Source organism: Periophthalmus magnuspinnatus, chromosome 5 (assembly GCF_009829125.3).
Source record: "Periophthalmus magnuspinnatus isolate fPerMag1 chromosome 5, fPerMag1.2.pri, whole genome shotgun sequence".
Taxonomy (NCBI): domain Eukaryota; kingdom Metazoa; phylum Chordata; class Actinopteri; order Gobiiformes; family Gobiidae; genus Periophthalmus; species Periophthalmus magnuspinnatus.
The window spans coordinates 18,500,799-18,522,803 of record NC_047130.1 but is presented as its reverse complement, the minus strand read 5'-3'; the positions used below and the strand labels follow the sequence as shown (position 1 = coordinate 18,522,803).

Below are 22,005 nucleotides of genomic sequence, written 5' to 3'. Positions count from 1 at the left end.
ATAAACCAGTGGTGGAATGTAACAGAGTGAAGGTAGTAAAGTACTGTACTTAAGTAAACATTTTAAGTATCTGTACTTTACTTAAGTACATTTTACATTGGATAGTTTTTACATTGGATAGACCTCAAAATCTGCACAAAATACCTTCACTTTTTGCTCTTTAAGTACATTTTTAAATGGGTAGTTTAATACATTTACGTAAGTAGATTTTTTCAGTTGATACTTCTACTTTTACTTGAGTATTTTTTTTGCCCTGGTATTTGTATTTTTACTTAAGTAACACGTTTGAATGTGAAAATGCAAGATAGATTAACCCATTTATTCAAAGAAATTACAGTCATGCAAACAAGCAGTTGGTTGACCCGCAGAAAAGTTATACAGTGCACTTTAAAAATGTTTTCTCTTAGCCCCATATTATTGCATATATTTTGTCGATTTGCACTTTATTAAAATTGGCGTTTTTCCACAAGCATTTTTCCACTGTAGGCTGATGACTATGTGACAGAAATGAAGAAGTCACCTTGCATATTTGTACAGAAATTAGTTTAGTTTGTTTTGTTTGACTTAGTGACATAAACTGTTGATTTAGCAGATTATGTAATTAATAGGCTGGAGGCAACAGTACATTATAGGCTATAATAGTAAAATTGGCTGACTTATCATCTATTAAATCCAATCCACTTTATTTAAACTGTAATGTTTTCAAAGTGCTGCACAGAAAACCATTCAAAACAAACAAATACACAGCTGTTCTACCAGTGCTCTTAAAAATAACCGTAAAACTCTAAAATAATAAACAAAGACTGAAAATAAAATAAAAAAGACACTTAAAATAATTAAATAAATAAATAAAACTATTAAAACCACAGGGGACCACAAAACTCACGCGGGGCCAGAGAATAAAAGTGGATTTTGGCACAGTAATGGGAAACTCTTGAGATAATGTGGTTTGCTATGTTATGTCTATAGGCAACCCTACACTTTATGCTATATAAGTTAATATTATTGGTTAAGTTATATGCATAATAACTGGGCATGTCTAAGTGTACGAGTGAACTATGGGGACCCCTGTAGCAGCAGAAGTAGAAGTAGGAGCGGCAGTTCTTGAGAGACGCAGAGGGTTAATTTCATCCCCCCACGCCTACCACCCACATCTCCAATTTGAAAGCCGCCTCTCTACCGGGAGAGGAAGGCTCTTTTTCGGTCAGATGGCGTGCTGCAGTCCGCCCCCGCCATTCTCCAGCCCACACACACGGCAAAAAGGCAGCCAGCAACCAATACGGTGCGCGCGCGGAGGATTTCTGCCACTGACTGCTGCAGACGAGCCACGGGGATCCACTCCACAACAGTCTGAGCCGAGGACGCTTTGGGCAAAAACTGCAAGGTAATTAATTATTTTATATTTTCTTTTCGATTTGTTGGTCCATTTAGAGTTGAACCGGATTTAAATGCTTGGTAAAAAACATTTGGTGTCCGTCTTCACGCGTCAGAACATCGTAGGAGCGCGCTGTTGGTGTCGTCGTTCGTTGGGGAGACCCGATCTGCGTAATTACGTCGGTCCCCTCTCGGCACGTCCGTGTACCTGAGCGAAACAAGGTGAGCGCTGGGTCTGCCGGAGCGTAACACATGTGGTGCCATCGTGCGTAATTGTAATGCCTAGTTTTAATGCATTATAACGAGCCGTTTGGTGCAGTTATACACAGCTTGTTTGGGTAATATCAGTAACGCTGGGATCTCTCTGTATAGCGCTTTTGCCACGACTAGAGTTTGTTTTTCTTTTGTAATGAATGTGCTATCGTGTATAAATAGATGTACTAGTGCTGCCTACATATGGACCTGGACAATGGACAGCTGTTGAACCGTGCATCTGCAGTTTTAGTCATTTGTAATTACCAAGTTGTGGGTGGGGACTCAGAGGTTGTGGGAGATCTTTGCGTGGGTCACTAAAGGTTGAACATTATAATTTTAGTAATTAGATACAAACAAAAAAGCCATCTCATTTAGTCTGTGTTTTATTTACATTTTGAGCAAGAATTATGAAGAAAAATGCTGCAAAGTAAATGGTCAGATATACGTAGACACTGAACACTAGAAAGTACACAGGCGCTGGACACAAACGGAGGAGAGGAGTGTCTTGCTCAAGGACACAACATTATGCAATGTTGAGAGTAGGGATTGAACTTTCATGTTTGTTGCCAAACGCTCAACTCCAACTGCTGCCACCCAAAGGTTTATGCTCCAACATGCACAAAAATACACTTTGAGCCGTTTACATTTATCCTGAAATTACTTCAAGAGCAGAAACACTATAACTGTAGTCTTATACAGCACTTTTTCAGACGCTCAAAGTCGCTTTACAGTTTTGTGCATTATTCACTCACTTTGCCACAGCTGCCCTGGGGGAGACTGATCCAAGTGAGGCTGCCACTCTGTGCCATCGGGCCCTTTGACTATGACCAACACTCACAACATCACATTCATGTCACCCAATGGGTGTGGAGTGTCTTTCCAAAGGAAACAACAACAGTTTCCGCCGCTGCTGCCTCACTGCGGCACATGGTGCTCTCCATCCGAGTAATAACCAGGCCCAGCCCTGCTTAGCTTCTGAGATCTGATGAGATCGAGCTTTAACAAGGAGCTTTGGCCACATTAATTATTCAGCACCAACTTTTCAAGCAATTTTACATTATTTAGCAGTATACCTGCGCCTGTGTGCCTGTTATAAGATAAGACTTGACACTTTTGTACAGATATCATTATGGATCCTGTGTTATAAGATACAGGCCTTGACCCTTGAAAGGCTCTATTCTCTCCTCTAATGGCACTATATTTCTGCTCCCCTCTGCAGTGCCATGTCTCTCCCTCGGACCCTGGGTGAGTTACAGTTGTACCGCGTCCTGCAGCGGGCCAATCTGCTCTCCTACTATGACACGTTCATCCAGCAGGGCGGCGACGACGTGCAGCAGCTGTGCGAGGCGGCAGAGGAGGAGTTTCTAGAGATCATGGCTTTGGTGGGAATGGCTACTAAACCTCTGCACGTGCGGCGTCTGCAGAAAGCTCTGAGGGACTGGGCCGCTAACCCCGCTGTGTTCAGCCAGCCCGTGTCCTCCGTGCCTCTGGGGGCACTACCAATGTTTAAAGTGGAAGGGACAGGGACCAGAGCGGGCAAGAGTCTGAGCAACGGGCAGCCGGGGTCTCCATGTGAAAGGTGGGTGTGGATTTGTCCCAGCATCCATGAATAGGTATAGTTACATAGATATTTTTAGTTGACACTCGTGATCCAGAGTAAAAACAGACAAACTATAAAAATATTAAAATAAAACAATAACACACCCCCGAAACTCGTAGGAGAGAACTATACCAGTGTTACCACAGCTAAGAAGTCTAGCAGATGGCACTTTAACCAATTTAAATCTATAATAAAATCACCATCTTCTGAACATAACACATCACACACAAATTATGGTAAAAATGGGAAATGGTCAAGTTTTTATATAGGGCTTTTCCGCTTTACATCAAGGAAGGGAGGGGAAGATTAGCATTAATATTGTTTATTGTGAGAATCTCCAACAAGCTAAAAAAGCTAGCTAAAAGCTAAAAAATAAAAATAAAAATGATGAAGCGTCCTAGATCAAAGTACAACACTATAGCAGTTTAAAAATGCAGCCTGTACATAATTACAAGTCTAATGATTCATATCCGTAGCATTTTTAAACTGTCTGCAACTTTAATATTTATTGTGATGTTATTGTTAATCACAGTTATTTTGGCCATGATAATCGTGACGCCAAATTTCCATATGGTCCCATGTCTAGTTACAGGTCAGATCTGTGGAAAGGTGACCCTGCTCACTGCATAAATGAAATCGAGATTAAGATTTAGTCATTTCTAATTGTTAATAATCTGCTTGGGTCTTTTTAATGGAGAGGTGGTTTGGAAAGCAGTTCAGGAAATGATTATTGACGACCATTTTTATCTGTTTTAAATGAGCCAAGAAATAGAAATGCAAATTGGGATTGATTAATACAACAAAAGGAAATAGTGATCGTTTTTTTTGTGTCATATCGCTCAACCCTAAAGCCTCCAGTGACGTTCTTCTTCTCTCACAGGGAGGACAGAGCCTGCCTGACCCCCATGCACAGCGGCAGCCCCAGGAGCCCGTGCTCTCAGCCATCTCCCCAGCCTCCGGACCACCACTACCGGGACAAACTCTCTCCCATGGACCCCCAATGGCTTTGCCCCGACCAGGATGCCAACTGCCCCTCTGGCCCAGACGAAGATACCCCCAGCCCCCCTCTCCTCTCCATCTGCGCCCTGCCCTCCGCCTCCCCCAGCTCCTCCTCTACTCTATCGGCCTGGTCGGGCGGTCAACTTGATCCGGACACAGCCAAAGCAGTGATAGAGAGTGTAGATAGACTGTTAAGGACACTACCCAGATCAGATCCTACAGAGGTGAAGACGCTGCTAAGGATGAACAAGAAGATGGCAAAGACAGTGGGGCATATCTTCAAAATGGGGGCGCAAGATGTGAACAAGGAAGAGGAGATCAGGAAATACAGTTTGATCTATGGACGGTTTGATTCGAAAAGGAGAGAGGGCAAACAGCTCACGCATCATGAGGTAATAAATGGAATGATATTTACTTAATTAGTCTGAAAGGCACTGTACCGCATTTTTACTGTCTTAAAAAAAAACTTTAAAACAAAGCTAGTTCATTTTGCAGTGGTCCAAAGTTATTCCACACTTACCTTACACATTCAGAACAACCTAATTCTTCACCAAGATGAGTTTATAAGAGCTTTTCACAGCTCTTAGACACCAGAGTGGAGTTTTGCTTTGACAACTGGCCTGCTAATGTGTACTTCCTGATTCTTGGACAATAAAACGCTTTATAATTTGATGCATACAGCCCACAGTGGACTTATTTTAACCTCTAGAGCTGCTTATCTAATATGTCAATACAATACAATACAATACAGTACAATACAATGCAATACAATACAATACAATACAATACAATACAATACAATACATACAAGGCCTTTAATATAGCATTAAGAAAGATTTAAATCATAATGAACAAACATATTAAGATTATTAAGTATTATCCAGGCTTAATAACTACTTAATTAACACACTAACCTCTTGAGTAAGTTGTTAAGTAGTACTGTATGAATGTACTTATTATAAAGTTGTATCAAAATGTTTATTACTTTAAAATACAACAAATAAAATTACGTTTGTGTGTGCATTTTAGTGAATAATTTCTAAGTATATTTTGAAAAACACATTTTTAGATCAACAGATTGTGTGTTTTTGGAGGCAGTGTTTTCAGTTGTGTAGTTGTAAGTACGCCTACTGCAGTATGGAGGGTCATTTTCATTAGTTTAAACTTTAAGTGCAGTTAAATCTTTGTACTAAAAGCAAAAACCATAAGGAAATAGTAACACCAGTAGTATTTAAAACAGCAGCAGGTTTTATAACAGTGGTACTACTAGCAGTCACAATAAATGTAGGTATTGTACTAGCAGTAGTAGTAGTATTAGTAGTATTAGTAGTAGTAGTAGTAGTAGTAGTAGTAGTAGTAGTAGTAGTACCCACTCTTCAATGCACCTGGTGGAAATAGCAGCAATATAGTAGTAGTAGTAGCAGTAGCATGAGTAGTAGTAGTAGTAGTAGTAGTAGTAGTAGTAGTAGTAGTAGTAGTAGTAGTGCAGTAGTAGTAGTAATCGCAGTAGCAGTAGTAGTATCAGTAGTAATAGTAGCCTGTCTTCTCCATTTGACCCACACTTCAATGCAGTTAGAGTAACCTGGTGTAAATACTATCAATGTAAGGACAAGTTTTGTTGTTTTAGTAGTAGTAGTGCTAGCAGTAGTAGTAGTTGTAGTAGTACTAGTAGTAGTGAAGTGGCTTTATTCAGATGACCAACATAGGGCACACTGCATACACAAATCCAAAGGTCTTATTAAACACCTCTTTAGAAAAACAAATGAAACATAATTAACTTGTTTTTTGTTCAGCTGATCATAAACGAAGCGGCCGCTCAGTTCTGTATCCGAGACAACGCCCTCCTCCTCAGACGCGTCGAGCTGTTTTCTTTGGCTCGGCAAGTGGCCCGAAAATGCGCCTACGCCTCGACCCTGAAACATGCCAGGTAACTACCACTGTTAACCTCTGCCATAGCAACCGGTTACCAACACCCCCCCTGCCGTGCTAGCCTGATTGCACCTTGAGAGTGTAATTGTTTTGATGCTGTTTATAAAATGTATTGATGAAAAACCTTGGAGCAACTCGAACATGAAAGGAATGAATCACTCAAAAACATGCGTCGTGTATTTCAGTGGATTTTAGTCGCCATTCAAGATTTATGGAAGGATTCTGGTGTAAAAGGATGATTTTGCATTTGTTTTATTAATATATAATGTATTCAGAACTATAAAACTTTCAGATCAATCAGGTGAATCTCAAGTTTGGCAGTTCAAACCCTGCTCAAATGCATGGTATTGTTGCGTCCTTTGGCAAGACACTTTACCCACGTTGCCTGGTAAGACTGTGGTGTGTGAGTTATTGGTGGTGGTCGTAGGGGCCGATGGGGCAGATCGGCAGCTTCATTTCTGGCAGTCTACCCCAGGGTAGCTGTGGCGATAGTGACTTCATATGTAGCTTAGCGCCACCTACTGTTATGGAGTGTTTCACTTGTCAAGTGCAATACTGCAATACTGAAAGGCAACTAGAGCAAGACTAGACTGAAAACCCACCTCTTCTCCCTGGTATTTAACACTAGCTACAGGACATCTTGGTGTTTTATTGTGTTTTTCCTATGTATCGTGTTATCTGTATATTTGTTTTTGGTTGACTTTTATATGAAGTCACTTTTTTAAATGTGCTATTGTAAATAAACTTAAATTGAATAGAATAAATATGTTACAGGACCAACGCAGAGGAGAATCACATACTGCCTCTGAAGAGACCAAGACACGAGGTGAGCTATAACATTTATTTATTTATTTATTTAACAATTATCAGCTTTTGTTAAATCTGTTGTCATCTTTAAATGCCGTGACACATTTCAGGTTTTGGTTCCTGAAAACTTGTCTCTTTTGAGCGTGGAAGGCCCTGAGAATCTGAACCAACGCAACGATGAAGACAGTTTATCAGCGGAGAGTCTGGACAGTGTCTCACATGGTAAATGTCACACACTTTATTAGGTTCACCTGCTCTGAATGAAATATCTCAGTGGTGTGGGGCCGGGTGTGATTGACCTGGCAGATCAGCCAATCAGATATGCATCCAAGTGTCTGGATGTCTGGATTTTGTTCATAATTTGTCGTTCATTGTATAGGCTCTATGCACAGCAGCATGCTAGCTAGCTCACTGCGTCTCAAAGCTAACAGTCACTCTTTTTTTAAATCGGAAAATATAAAATAAGCTTAATAAACTTCAAATTAGTTAAAATAAAGATTACCCCATTTTTTATGTAAAATACTTCAGTTTACAGTGTTGCTTTAATATTTATTATGCCTCAAAATTAGCATTAGCAATAGCATTGAGACACAAACATCCCTCTTTCTAAACACAGAAGTGTCCTCCATTGAAGTATTCATTTTATTTGTGTAGTGTTTAACATGTCGTCAGTGACATCCACCCTCAGCTTCCTGTCTATGTGCTATTTAAATAAACACTTGAACTTGAGAACATATATATCTACTAAACAGTTGCATTGGTGATCGTTTCATTATCACATCATTCAAATACACTTCTGTTCTTTAGATGTCGGATCGCAGTGTAACAAGTCGCCCTCTCCCCGCCCACACAACGACTCGTCCAATCACGCGAACTGGAGTCGTCACCTGATGCAGCAGACTCTGATGGACGAAGGGCTGCGATTGGCCAGACTGGTGTCACATGACCGGGCGGCCAAAATCAGCCTGGCGCCAGAGGGAAACCATACAACAGGTAAACGCACAGATCATCATTTAACAATACTAAGATATTTATAATGAAGTGGTATTGGAAAAATGTCTCATATGTTGTGTCCCCGATAAGAAACCTCATGTCCGACTGCAGTGATGGTATAAGACTGCAAAAGGAAGGGCATCTGATGTAAAAAATTTGACTGATTCGATGTGGCAACCTCTAATAAAAAAATCTCTCGAGTGTTGCAATGGAGATGTTACTACTTTGCCAGGAATATTCCATGGTGTGGCTTTAAAATAATCTGTTTTCACAAGCTTATGACGCCTCAGGTCAAGTTACATATCAGATCTGTGGAGAGGCAAGCAAGCTCAGTGTAACAATGCATGCTTTTCAGTGAATTTCTTTAGCAGTAAAACATTTGTAAATTAACACATGCAAGATAGATAGAAGTTTAATGCCATACTGGGAAATATTTCTGGCGAAGCATAGACATAACATCCCCATGGCGACAAACATGTGGTGGATTCTCTACCTACAAAGTTCCATAGTGCATAGTGGAGGCTTAGTTGGTAGAGCGTTTATCCATTTATCTGAAGGTTGGGGGTTCGAATCCCGCTCTCGGCATAAACATCATTGGTTGAGCCATGAGATCCATTGACCCACAGGTTGGCGGTTTGATTCCAGCTCCCACAGATGAATGTTGTCATGGTGTCCGCGTACACTGGTGCATGGATGTGTGTGTGAATGGGTTCGTGGTTCTTTCATGTAATGATGCAATAGTCCTGCATAAAACTATAACCATGAACCATTTTACCATCTTTTTAACTGTAAGACATTTCATAATTGCATACATTTATTTGACTACTTCAGTAATGTTGTAGTAATTGCATTTTTGTAATAGTTTTAAATGTTTCTTACACCGCAGTCTGAGAATAAACAGTCCAATGCCCCTTACTCCTGTCCCTCAGTAGTGACTCACCGATATTGTCTTGAGGTTTTGTGTTGAAAATCCCATTGACAGCGATCCCTTTAACCTTTACTCTAACAATGAATATTTGCTGGACTGTTTTGAACCAGAGTGAGTCAGGATCGCGACGCCTCCGTTTGAGACGCGTAGAAAATTACACATCTCACAATCTCACAAGAAAAAAAGTGCCCAACAACACAGTGAAGAGGAGAGGCGAGGCTAAAGCTAACTTCACATAACTGAGAGAGGCATTTGAAATACTCAGGTCCGTAGTTCTTTAGTTGTAGTTGGGGTTTTATTTTAGTCCAGGTTCTGATTTAGCTGAGTTTTAGTCCTGGTTTAGAACAGTTTACACCTGATGTATTCCTGAGTTAGTTCTGGTTAGGACCTGGTGTAGTCCTGGTAGGTTTACTCCTGGTTTAGGCCTGGTTTAGTCTTGTTTACTATTGGTTTAGTCCTAGTTTAGATCAAACCAAGTGTAATTTTATTACTTTAGAACTGGTTTTACTGCTTCACACAGTTCATCAGAAACGGAACTAAAGTGGGACTAAACCTGGACTAGAACAGGACCAAACCAAGTCTACATTTGAACGAAAGTAGGATTAAACCAGGACAAGTGTGAACATAACGTTGTTGAAATCTGGTTTAGTCATGCCATTTCTATGGTACATTTCAGAACAAGTATGGTTGGCCAAAGTGTTTTACAGGTTTAAATCACAAAAAATACAACAAAGCCATGTATTCATGTTGAGTTATAGTTTTAGTTCTAGTTTAAACCTGACTTACTCCTGGATTAGTTCTGGTTAGCACCTTTAGGACTGGTTCAGACCCAGTCGATATTGGTTTAGTCCTAGTCTAGACCTAGTTTAGGTCTAGAAATTATATGTTGTTAGGGTTAGTGTTAGTAAAGTATAGAGTTAGTAAAGTATTTTGAAATGGACAACAGGAACAGCTGGTTCTCAGGAGCAGCTGTTGGGGATGTAAAAGGTCAGAACCTTCAGAATTCACTCACTGAGCTGCAGAGGCTGCACTAGCACTGATTCATGATTATCTGCAGGTGCTGGGTTTAGGTAGTGACCATTCAGATCAGAGAGACGCATTTTAGTTTTAAACCAACTGGATTTCACTATAGAAACTGGCAACACAAATGAGAGACTCGTGTGAGGCTCGTTGTGCTTTCTGATTGGATGACTCTCTTGAACCAAAACACCAGATTATAACATAAACAAGTCCATCCTGTCCATTGTTTTTTATAATGAAGAATAAATCAGCGTTAGAATAGTTATCAGGAGAAGCTATGTTTGATTTGAACATGTTTACCTCATATATGTGGACACAGATAGGTCATGTTCTTACATCTTACATATGGTTCTTTAAGTTAATATTTGGATTTACTCTCACAATATTTAGTTATGATTTGAATAAAGGGGACCCATAATTCTCCAGGACAAGTGCAGTTGTGACAGTGTGGAAGGAGGAAGCCGAGGCGTGGGCGATCGAGGAGGGGAGCAGGGGGGAGGAGAGGAAGTGCTCTGTGGGCGGTGTGCTCTGGCGCCCCCTCCCTGTGACTGTGGCTTTGACGTCAGACCGGCGGGCGGGCGAGCATTAGCGTGGGCACAGTGGAGAGAGAGAGGGAGGGAGAGACAGAGGAGAGAGAGAGAGCGAGAAAGAGAGGAGGAGGAGGAGAGAAATCCCATGTTTGTGGAGCGTGTACTGTAAAAGTTTGAGTCTCTATTTTTATCTCACAAACTCATATTATGTTTTGAATTTTATGATATTACTTATTTATTTTATTTGATAGCTGTTAGAATGAACTGATGCTGTTTAAAGTGGCGCTATATACTTTTTTAGGTAGAGGGTCCAAAACCTTCCCTTGGAGAATGTTCCACAAAATGATATTGGCTTAGCAATCGCCATGGAAACAATGAGGTAACTCCAGCAATGATTTCAGTCCTGGAATTGCTTATGTCCGCTGAGCTAAAGGTAAAAGGTGGCTGTTAATTTGAATATGACCACTTCATGACATCACAACGTGGAACAGAGCATTTTGAGCTTTGGAGATGTTACAGACTAATAATAAAGTGTTACTCAAACATGTGTGAATGAAACAAAACACAACTCCAAGGCGGTTTTTGAGGAGGTAACAGCATTATAACATGAATTAAAGCTCACAAGAGTCAGTTTTGTGTAATAGAAGACCTTTAAGTATCAAATGTGTACTTACTATATATAAATAAGAAATACTTAATAGAATAAAATACAATACAATAGAAAATATATTTAACTACATTTGAATTCACATAGATCTATTATCCTGCATATTTCGGTAACTAATTAGGTAACTCCACCAACACATGATGGATAGGTTTATACCACTGTGAAACATTTCAGTTTAATTTAAGTTTCAATGTATTTTTGTAAAGACCAAAGTCACAGCTCCACTAAAACTTACAAGACAGATTTATCAGATGTATAAAAATATTCACATTTTGTATTTTGTGTATTGATTAAGATGACTATCTATAGCACGGGCGACTGTGGCTCAGTTGGTAGAGCGTTTGTCCACTGACCTGAAGTCACTCTCAATATAAACACAATTGGTTGAATGGTCAGATCCACTGACCCACAGTTTGTGATTCCAGCTCTCTGTTGTTGTGTCCTTGAGCAAGACAGTTAACCCACCTCGTCCCAGTGTCTGTGTACACTGGTGTGTGAATGTGTGTGTGGTTCCTTGATGTAAAGCACTTTGAGTGACTGATTCTACACGACACTACGCATTTATTTTGTATTGTGTTCATGTTAGTCTTGTGCCTTTAAGCAAGACACTTCACACACGTCGCCGGTGAATGTGTTGTGTTGTTTTAGTGAGTAACTGGTGATGTTTGGAGGGGCTGATGGGTGAGTGTTTGGGTGTCTGAAAAAACAGGAGAGAAAGAAACGGAGGAGGGAGAGGAGGGTCAAGGGTTTATGAAAGGAAAGAAGATTTTGGAGTTAAAAGATGATGGAGATAGAGAGAGAGGATGGAAAGAGAGAAAGAGAGGGTGAAATAGCAAGAGAGAATCAGAAGTAAGGAGGGAAGGTGAGAAAGAGGACAGGAAGAGAGGGGGAAGGAGAGAGATAGGGAGAAGGAAACAGAAGTAGTAGTAGAGAGAGGAGGGAAAGAGAGAACAGGCATATATACACACAGAACGAGAGAGGAAGGGCAAGGATTTATAGAAGGAAAGAAGATTGTGGAGTCAAAAGGTGATGGAGATAGAGAGATAGACAAAGAGGATGGAAAGAGAGGGTGAAATAGCAAGAGAGAATCAGAAGTAAGGAGGGAATGGGGACGAGGAGAGGGAGAAGGAGAGAGATAGGGAGGAGGAAACAGAAGTAGTAGTAGAGAGGAGGGAGAGCACAGACATATACAGACATATAGAAGGAAAGAAGATAGTGGAAATAGAGAAAGAGAATGGAGAGAAAGAGGGAGAGAAAAGGAATAAAAAGTGAGAGATTCAGAAGTGGGAAGGGAGAAGAAAGAAAGGGAGAGAAGGGGAGGGGAGAGAGGGAACAGGAGGAGAGAGTGAGGAGGGAAATAAGGGGCTATTTATACAGGAGAAAAAGCAAGAAAGAATCAGAAGTAAGGAGGGAAAGAGAGAATAAGAGGGAGAAAGAAAGAGAGGGTAGGAGAGAAAGATGAAGGGAGAAATAGAGAGGGGAGAGAGGAAACAGAGGTAGAAGAGAGGGGGGGAGGGAGGAAGAGAGAGAATAGACATACAGAGAGAGAGGAAATGAGATAAAGGAGAAAGCTTAAAAGAATAGGTAGGGAGAGGAAACAGATAGAAGAGAGAGGGGAGGGAGAAAGAGATAGAATAGATATACACAGAGAGAGACAGAGGAAACAGAGGTGGAAGAGAGAGAGAGGTAGCAGGGAGAAAGAGAGAGAATAGACATACAGAGAGAGAGAGGAAGTGAGAGCTAGATAGAGGACAGAAAAAGAGAGAGAGTGAGTGGGTGTGAAGGGCGATGGAGCCGTGGGAGTTAATTTTTGGGGCGTAGTTCTGAGTCACAGTGACACAGCTCCAGATTAAGACGGGAGTGGGCAGATTCTCCACAGTGAACAGGACCCAGCACATGTCTGAACACAGACAAACACACGCAACATTCAACGGAAGGCAACCAAAGAATTAATCAGCAAATCACAAAATACTGGAAATATTTAAATGTACACTGTGTGACTTTTCAGGCGAGGTTGTCTCGATGGAGATGTTGTTGCTTTGCCTGCAGTGTTTGATATTTTTCTGACATCATTGCGATTAGATTTGCGATTTATGTTTTAATAGTAGGATTCTGTTCAACGTTTACATTTTAAAAACTGTGGTAGAAGGTAACAAACTAAAAGTAGTAAAGTACTGTACTTAAGTAGAAATTTTAGGTACCTGTACTTTTACTTAAGTACATTTTACAGTGTATACTTTTACTTTTACTTTGCATTTGAGAGCAGTATCTGTTCTTTCTACTTCACTACATTTGTAACTGGACTGAAAAGTAAAAAGTACTTTTCATATGATTTGAGGGAGTATTTTACCATGTTTGTGGAAACATCTGAACTAAAGTTTTCGAGTTCAAGTGTCGTCTTTGAGTAAACAAAAATAAATACACAAAATGCATAAGAAAAATAAAGAAACTGACTCATATTTTTACTGTGACCAAAATATTTCTCATTTTTTATCAGTATCACTACATTTAACACTTAAACAAATGAACACTTGCGTGAAATACTTTTACTTTTTACTCTTTAAGTACATTTTTTAATGGGTACTTAAATACTTTTACATGAGCAGATTTTTTCATGTGATACTTTTACTTCTACTTGAAATAGCAAAATTGAGTACTTCATCCAGCACTGAAAACAAGACAAAAATCTGAACTGACAAACTAAAACAATTACATTTCTGACACACAGGGAGGGCATCTGACAATTTCAGAACATGTTTGTACAGATCTAAACTACAGTGTTAACAGTTTTTATGCAGAATAAGACACTACATTTTTCTTGTTCTGTGGAGAAAATTATGACACTTCCAAAACTGCAGTGATTTGGGAATTGCACCCAATCAAATAACAATTTAGATTCAAATATGATTAATCTTGCTTCTTTAGTCCACAATATGGTTTTAAACTCCTGAAAAGTTCCATATTAAACCTTTAAAATGTGCTAACCCTGTAGTTTCGACCTCTGTCTGTTCTGAAATGTGATTCTTGCATTAGTTTGTGTTGTATTATTTTGGTCGTCTCTCAAATGTTATCTCTACTGATGTGTTTAAAATGTGCACTGCTGAATTCTTCTATTAAAACTCAAATCACAAGTATAATTACATTTGTTTTCCATAATTGCTCAGCTCTACACTGACGTCATTATCACCTGGTCACATCTGTGCAAATGAAACCTGCTGTGTGCTGTTCCCATGTGTGGGACTAGACCAAGTCTATGTCAGGACTAAACTAGGACTAGACCAGGCTAAACCAACTTTACATCAGGACTAAACAAGGACTAGACCAGGACTAAACCAAGTCTACATCAGGACTAAACCAACTTTACATCAGGACTAAACAAGGACTAGACCAGGACTAAACCAAGTCTACATCAGGACTAAACCAACTTTATATCAGGACTAAACAAGGACTAGACTAGGATTAAATCAAGTCTATATCAGGAATAAACTAGGACAAGACCAGGACTAAGCCAAGTCTAAATCAGCATTAAATCAAGTCTACATCAGCCCCATCAGCCCACTCAAGCATGTGGCAAACCCTCGACCTCACATGTTACATAGTGCTCCTTTAAGAGAGGGACCGCAGCAGCATACTGTACACTACAATCTGAAAACAGCCATTACATTATAACACTTTGCTTAAATCCAAACAACTAAAACTTTTTCATGTGCAGGTTAGACAGACTTTTTTATTGTACAGCGATGAGTTTCTGTGGTGGCGTTGGTCAGACCACGATGACTTCATGAGCGTGGGAGAATTTCTTGGAAAATTCCCCTGAAGCTTTAGTTTAAAAACAACTGGTTGCATCACAGACTTCTTTTTGTGTTTCAAAAGTTTTCTTAACCTTGAGTGCAGACCAGGGACAGTCACAGAATGCTTAACACAGCAATGTTTTACAGAGAGGAAGGCCTATAGTAACAACGGTTTTGCTCAAGTATGTGGAGTTTAATGAGCCGGGGGGGGGGGGGGGGGGGGGGGACATAAGAAAAAAGCATGTATTTGAAGGTATCTGAGCAGTAAAAATACACATAATTGAATAAATGTAGCACTGAAATTACAGTTCTGGGGAAAACCTCTGGGATTGGCTCTCATCCAAAATTCAGCTCCAGCAGGACAGGTTAACATGGGACAATATTATTTTTGGCATCAACCTGAGCAACTTTGCAAACAAAAAATATGTTATATAATCTGTTATTGCTGTCAAAGTGTTTTATTCTTTCATGCAAATGGGAAAAGGTAGAGCCTGTTTTTACTGTTTTAAAAGACAATTGGAAGAAAACTACCCAGAATTGTTAAGATGCATGAAATGTAAATGTTGCTGGTAAGCTTTAGAAAATCTGGAAATATTGGATCAGACCTTGGACCTCTGAAAAAAACCTCAAACAAAACAATGCACTAACATTTCCATGGCAACAAGCAGGTGCTAGACCTTTTCAATGACGTACAAAAGTCTCGAAAATTTCCTGTTTATTTTTTTCCATAGACATTTCAAAATAAATAATTAGTTTAAAGGCAGCTATACGTTAACCAATGTCCATAACTTGGATGTGTTCAGTCAAAACACATTTAAAACTTGAAATGTGACGAAATGTATAAACAAGGATTATAAAGTTTCAGAAACATCTTTACCTGATTTTTATTGCTTCAAAAATGTGAAAAATATCATTTTAAACTGAGTTTTTAAACACTTTTCACAACTGTCAAAGCCAAGACGCTGTTCAGTTAAGGCTGGACATCATGGTAATAAAAAAAGAATCATAAGCTCATTGTTGTGACGATCTGCTGCTTTTGTTAGATCACTATATTGTGATTCCCTGCTTTTCTTTTTCCACCACCCTCTCCTCCTACAGAAACAGCCGATCATTTTAGTTATCTCTTAAACACGGTATAAAAGATACAAAGAAAACATTCAAAATTGGGACCTGGCTCTAAGAAAATCGCCCTGTATTCGGTGTTTATAGTGTTTTCACCTTATCCAAGAAATAAATTATTTAAATTCTCTTACATATATAATACTGACTGTGTTCCTTTTCTCTCCAGAACACGACAACAACAGAAGAACCATCGCAGTGTGCAGAAGCAGTAGCCCCAGTGTCACCAAAGAGGAGTCTTATCATCGAGCCAAATGAACAAGGGCACTATTATAAACTCCATCTATCCATAAGAAACTATTATAAACTTAAAATCACAGATCCTGCTATGCTGTGAACATGTGCTGTATTCACTGGGGTTGTCAAAAGTATCGAAAATCAGATACTAATCAAAACTAAAACTAGTATCGAAACTAGAACTCATTTGATCAAGTACTGATTATATAAAAGTCATTGTGTCATCCTTAGTATCGAAGTCAAGTTTGAAATGTTAGTACCATGACAACACTAGTATTCACTAACATGACCACTTGCATGACTAAAATAAAAAACAAAATAGCTTTAAAAATTGTTTAAATTAGATACATTTTCTGTTAAGTTAATTATTTCCAAAACAGTGAATTGTCCATAGAGTTAAACAGGCCCCTGCCCTCTATCTGAAATTTCTACAACAAGTTAAACCCGTATTGTTGTGTGTATGATTATGTTTTCATTTGGCTTGTTTGACTTTGGTGGGGCAGTAGGTGGCAGTATAACTTTGTAAAATAAATTAATGTTTATAATGGGGCACGGTGCGGACGTCATTGTACAGTATTGTAACATATAAAAAATATAGAGAGCTTTTTGTAGATAGAGACGTGTAGATTTTGTGCAGCTGATATTTAGAGTTGTGGTAACAGATTAGCTCAAAACACAGTGTAACTACCTGCATTCGCTCATGTTCAGGAACTGTACTGTATATTATAATATTGAAAAATGTGTAACTTATATGGCTTGATTTTCAATGCAGCAGCTTCTAAGTTCAGATCTTACCCTCAGAGCAGTGGTTTTCAGTTGGCCAATCAGTGTGGTTTGGGGAATTGAACTGGTGATCTTCCCGTTCAGGGGTAATTGCTCCGTTCAAACTACAACTTATCAGCATCTCACGATGTAAAGGCTATGTTTTGGTAAAGAGGTGGGTAGTAGTCAAAAATTGTAAGTAAGAGTCCTGTTACTTCAACAATAATAGTAGTACAAAGATATTAAATTACTAAAGACATAAACTACTCAAGTAATAGTAACAGTAAGAGTAACTGTTTTGAGGTAACTTCAGGTTTGTTATTTGAAGTGAATGTAATTGGAAAGTTTAAATAATGAACAAAATCTGGTATTTTCAAACAGACACAAAAATGAGACAAACTAAATCATCTCAAATAATTTCATATCGTCAACATAAAGCTTTTTTCACTTGTGGACTTACTCAGTACGAAGTAAAAGTCTGTTGTGGGGATGAACTGACCCAGCTTTTTCAGTTCCGATACCGATATCAGTTCTTGTCGATACCTGATATTAACCAATACCTGTGTAGGGACAGAAATGGGACTTATTTCCTTAAAACACAGTTAGGTTATTACACAAGAGATCAAATAGTGTTATGTAACGGTTGTTTACCCTTCAAATAACAACTGAACAGCTTTGTATGAATAAAAGTTACAAATACTAGTTTTTCAGTATCGGCTCAGATATTTTGATACCAGTATGGGAATCTGTGCATCCCTAATTTTACTTTGTCAAATATATTACTCAAGTTGGAGTAAAAGTATGATGTCTGAAAAATCCTCTGAGAAGTACAGTTGTATTTAAAAAGTTACTGAGTAGTACCCACCTCTGTTAATATAGAAAGAAATACTCAAAGTATTGATTTTTTTGTATCTGTTTTGTAATAAAAACAACTTCTTCAAAAGTGAACAAATATAAAACATAATTTGATCGGGTAAATGTTGAGTCCAATTATGAAACCACTGCTTGTGCATCTTCCACCTTCCCTCTCGCAACCTCCAGTGACCTCTTTGGTTTATTACGTTGCAGATTTAGAGATTATTTATTTTGTTACATCATAATAAATGTTATTTTATTGCACTAAAGTGAGAGAATGGTTGTGCTTTGACTGGCAACACATGCGTCACAGTTTGGCTCCTGCTTTCACAATGATTCACCTGCGTCGTCTGCTCAAATGACACAAAAACACAATAGGATGTTTAGATTTATGTAACTACCCATCGAACACTTACATGTTATAAGAGCCAGGGGGCACCAATGTAATCAACAGGGAAAACAGGACTCCCATCTGAAAGTATGACTTCATCTCATGCTCGAATCTAAAAATCTATGTTATGTTACATTATTACTACACTGTTTACCGGTAATTTGATACAATTTTGTCTTAAGGGCCCATGTTACACTATTCTCTGATCTATGTTATAGTGATGTTTCCTCATCACAAACAGACCTGGAGTTGTGTTTTGCTTCATTCACAGATGTTTAACCACACAAATCCTAAATATTCTTCTCTCAAACTGAAAACACTCTGCTCCACCTTGTGATGTCATCAAGTGGTAATACAGGAAGATCTCTGCTGTGTTTTTAAACTCCATACACCATCACTAGAATCATTTGGATGAATTAACACCTGGAATTACCCATCTCTACCATATTTAAACTAAAATGTAGCTGTTATCTTGAAAACTACCACATCATGACATCACAAGGTGGAACAGAGCATTTTGAGCTTTGGAGATGTTACAGACTAATAATAAAGTGTTACTCAAACATGTGTGAATGAGGTAACAGCATTAGAACATGTCTTACAGCTCACAAAAGTCAATTTTGCGTAATATAGGACCTCCATCTATGTAATTTTGCTAGTAAAAAGGTTCATTAAATACACTTGCTTGTCTCCATGGAGATGTTATTGCTTTACCAGGAATGTTCCGCACTTGGGCTTTCTTTTTCATGGCCACCCTGTTTAAAATACAATACCAACAGAAAAAACAAATAAAACACAGAAGTATACGAGTCCATAAAAAACATTTCTCCAGCCCTTCTCCAAAAAGTTGCATATACACCTAATTCTTGTGACACTGTTCTTTCAATAATAAAACCTGAGACACTAACTGATGGTACCAAAAATGAGCAGCACCAGTCGGCCAGAGCATTACAAGTGAATATGATATTTGCTCGGGGGTCAGCTGTACCTAATAAAGTGTCCGCTGGTTGGAGCCTGGTTTTCCGTTGAAGTGTTTGGCAGGAGATGACAGAGGCGTCCATCGTTGATCATCTGTCACTGTCTCTAATTGGAGAGTTTCAAGTTCTATTCTTAGCTCCTGTTATTTCCTCAGTGCAGACAGCTGATCGGCACAAGGCCAGGCTGACAAACGAAACAACAAACATGCATCATACATTATGCTATATTATAAAAGGAACAAATGGGGAAGAAGTGGGAATAAAATAACTCTACTTCTGCTTGTTTATTGTTTAAAGGTTCTATATATTACACAAAATGGACTCTTATGAGCTTCAAGCCAAGTTATAATGTTGTTACCTCATCAAAAACAGACCTGGAGTTGTGTTTCGTTTCATTCACACATGTTTGAGTAACACTTTATTATTAGTCTGTCTACATCTCCAAACCTCAAAATGATCTGTTCCACCTTGTGATGTCATGTAGTGGCAGGTTTCATGTTAACAGCTCCTTTTACCTTTTGTTCAGTAGAAATGAGCAATTCCATGGCTGAAATCATTCAAATGATTTTAGTGAAAGTGTATGGAATTTTAAAACACAGTGGAGCACTTCCTGTATTACCACATGACATCACAAGGTGGAACAGAGTGTTTTCAGTTTGAGAGAAATACAGGGTTTGTGTGTTAAACATGTGAATGAAACAAAACACAACTCCAGGTCTGTTTGTGAAGGATATACTACTGTACATTATAACACAGATCAGAGAATAGTGTAATATGGGACCTTTAAAAAAACAGTTGACGAGTAATGCAAACAACTGATACTTTGTGGTGAGATTGTGCTGGGGGAGTTCTGCTTGAATGTCTATGGCAGAATGTTCAACAGTTACCACGGTGACACAATGCACATTTTTTCAGGAGCCTGTGGTCAATACGAGCGTACTTGGTCCTGTTTAGATGTTTGATTTTCAACAAAAAGGTGAGAGTAACTGAAAACTATTGGCTAATGCTAGCTAGCTTGTGACTGTAATTTTATGTGAGAGAGACTTGTTTAACAGCACAAATCAGCTCACCTGTTGTAGTTCTAACTATGTCAGTTCTTTTGTGCTGTGTTAAAACAAAACTCAGACTTAGGTCTAACTTGAGCAACAGAGAGACAGAACAGAGCCTCCAGGTAGCATCACACCCCCAGAGAATGTTGATGGTATCAGCTGCAAGGTATCAATTAACATCCAAAGCCTCATTCACACATAACTTGGCTGGAGTTGCTCCTAGTCCTCCAATGACAGCGCGAGGGCATGACTAGCACCGCCCCCTGTGAGCCGGTCCCAGAACACTCAGTCCCATTCACACATGCAGCAGATCCAGAACATTGGTGGCTCTGCTTTTGGCTCTCTGCGCTCTCTCACACAGAAATGCACTGCTGCATCGTTTAAACTGTGAGAATGGAACGTAACCATGTAACATAACCAGGAAACCAAGCTCGTAATCTGGAAACTAAACTGGTAACCAAGGAAATAGTGTGGTACTGGCAATTTTCTGGCTTTTTTCCATGGCTTCATACCTAAGCCTTCTCTGCATATTTCTAATAATTTACTCATGGGACATTTGAGTGCAAGCAGCAGCCTGTTGATAAAAGCAAAAGTTCGAATTTTCAAAATGTGAAAATGTAGGAGACGGTTGTTGAACATTCTTTACATGAGGAAAAATAACAATATGGTCTTTAGACAACTTTAGACAACCCATCAGGAGCTCGGACTCACTGCAGCACTTCAAATCACTACTAAAAACTCACCTGTTCAGTCCGGCATCCCCCCGTTATTTCCACTGTCGTCTTGTCAAAAAAGTGCTATATAAGTCTAATGTATTAGTATTATTATTATTATGAATGCAAATTATATCTGTGTATTCCCTCAGTTGTCCAGCTATGGTCCAGAGGAAGAAGAAGAGACTTGTCCAGTTTACAGATTAAATGTGGGTTTCTTCTAATTATATATATTATATATTAATATACTTCCTTTGGGCTTCACTCAGCAAGATTAAAATGGTAGAAGAAGTACCAGTAGTCAGTTTTGTTACTTAAGTAAAAATAAAAGATACAGAGGTAAGTAAAAGTAAGAGTATTACATGAAAACTTCTGCACTTAAAGGGTAAAAAGTAAAAAAGTAAAAGTAAAAAAGTATTAAATGCAGTGATATTGATTTACAAAATTATACAGATTTTGGTCAACAGGAGCAGTACAAATGAGTTTCTTATTTTTCTTATGAATTCTTTGCATTTATTTTTATTTGCTCAAAAACAATGTAAAAAATGTCAGGATGTTAAAAATAAGCCCTCACATCATATGAAAAGTACTTTTACTTTTCAGCCCAGTTAAAAAATGCAGTGGAGTAGAAAGTACATATACTGCTCTCAAATGTAGTGAAGTTTAAAAAAAAAAAAGACTTAAGTACGGTACTTTACTACCTGTACTTGTTACCTTCCACCACTGCACAAGAGTGGTACCTCTAAGTAAGTACTCCACAGAGAAAGTATATTCTAAGTCCAGGGTATTGAACCGGTGAACTTCTCATTATTAGGGATCTATCTAACCACTATGCCATATCTAAGATCTAAACTGTTCACACTGTAAGTTAGTAAGAGTAACAAACTCTCTATTGTATAGTATTTAATAGCAATTAGTAAAGTTTCAATTCACAGAAGAAAGACAACATTTCATTCACAAAATATGCAAATATATTGGTATTTGATTCTCTTCACGTTTTATATCATAA

General features: G+C 38.7%; 1 protein-coding gene across 1 annotated transcript; it reads left to right on the top strand.

Moving 5' to 3' along the window:
- Window positions 1-1,215: 1,215 nt before the first annotated feature.
- Window positions 1,216-18,131, top strand: nab2 (NGFI-A binding protein 2 (EGR1 binding protein 2)). The gene is made up of 8 exons (XM_033966592.2): window positions 1,216-1,384; window positions 2,849-3,208; window positions 4,110-4,620; window positions 6,022-6,155; window positions 6,932-6,983; window positions 7,075-7,186; window positions 7,772-7,957; window positions 16,182-18,131. The coding sequence occupies exons 2-8, from the start codon at window positions 2,853-2,855 to the stop codon at window positions 16,268-16,270; spliced, it is 1,440 nt and encodes a 479-aa protein (XP_033822483.1). The 5' UTR covers window positions 1,216-1,384; window positions 2,849-2,852; the 3' UTR covers window positions 16,271-18,131.
- Window positions 18,132-22,005: the final 3,874 nt, after the last annotated feature.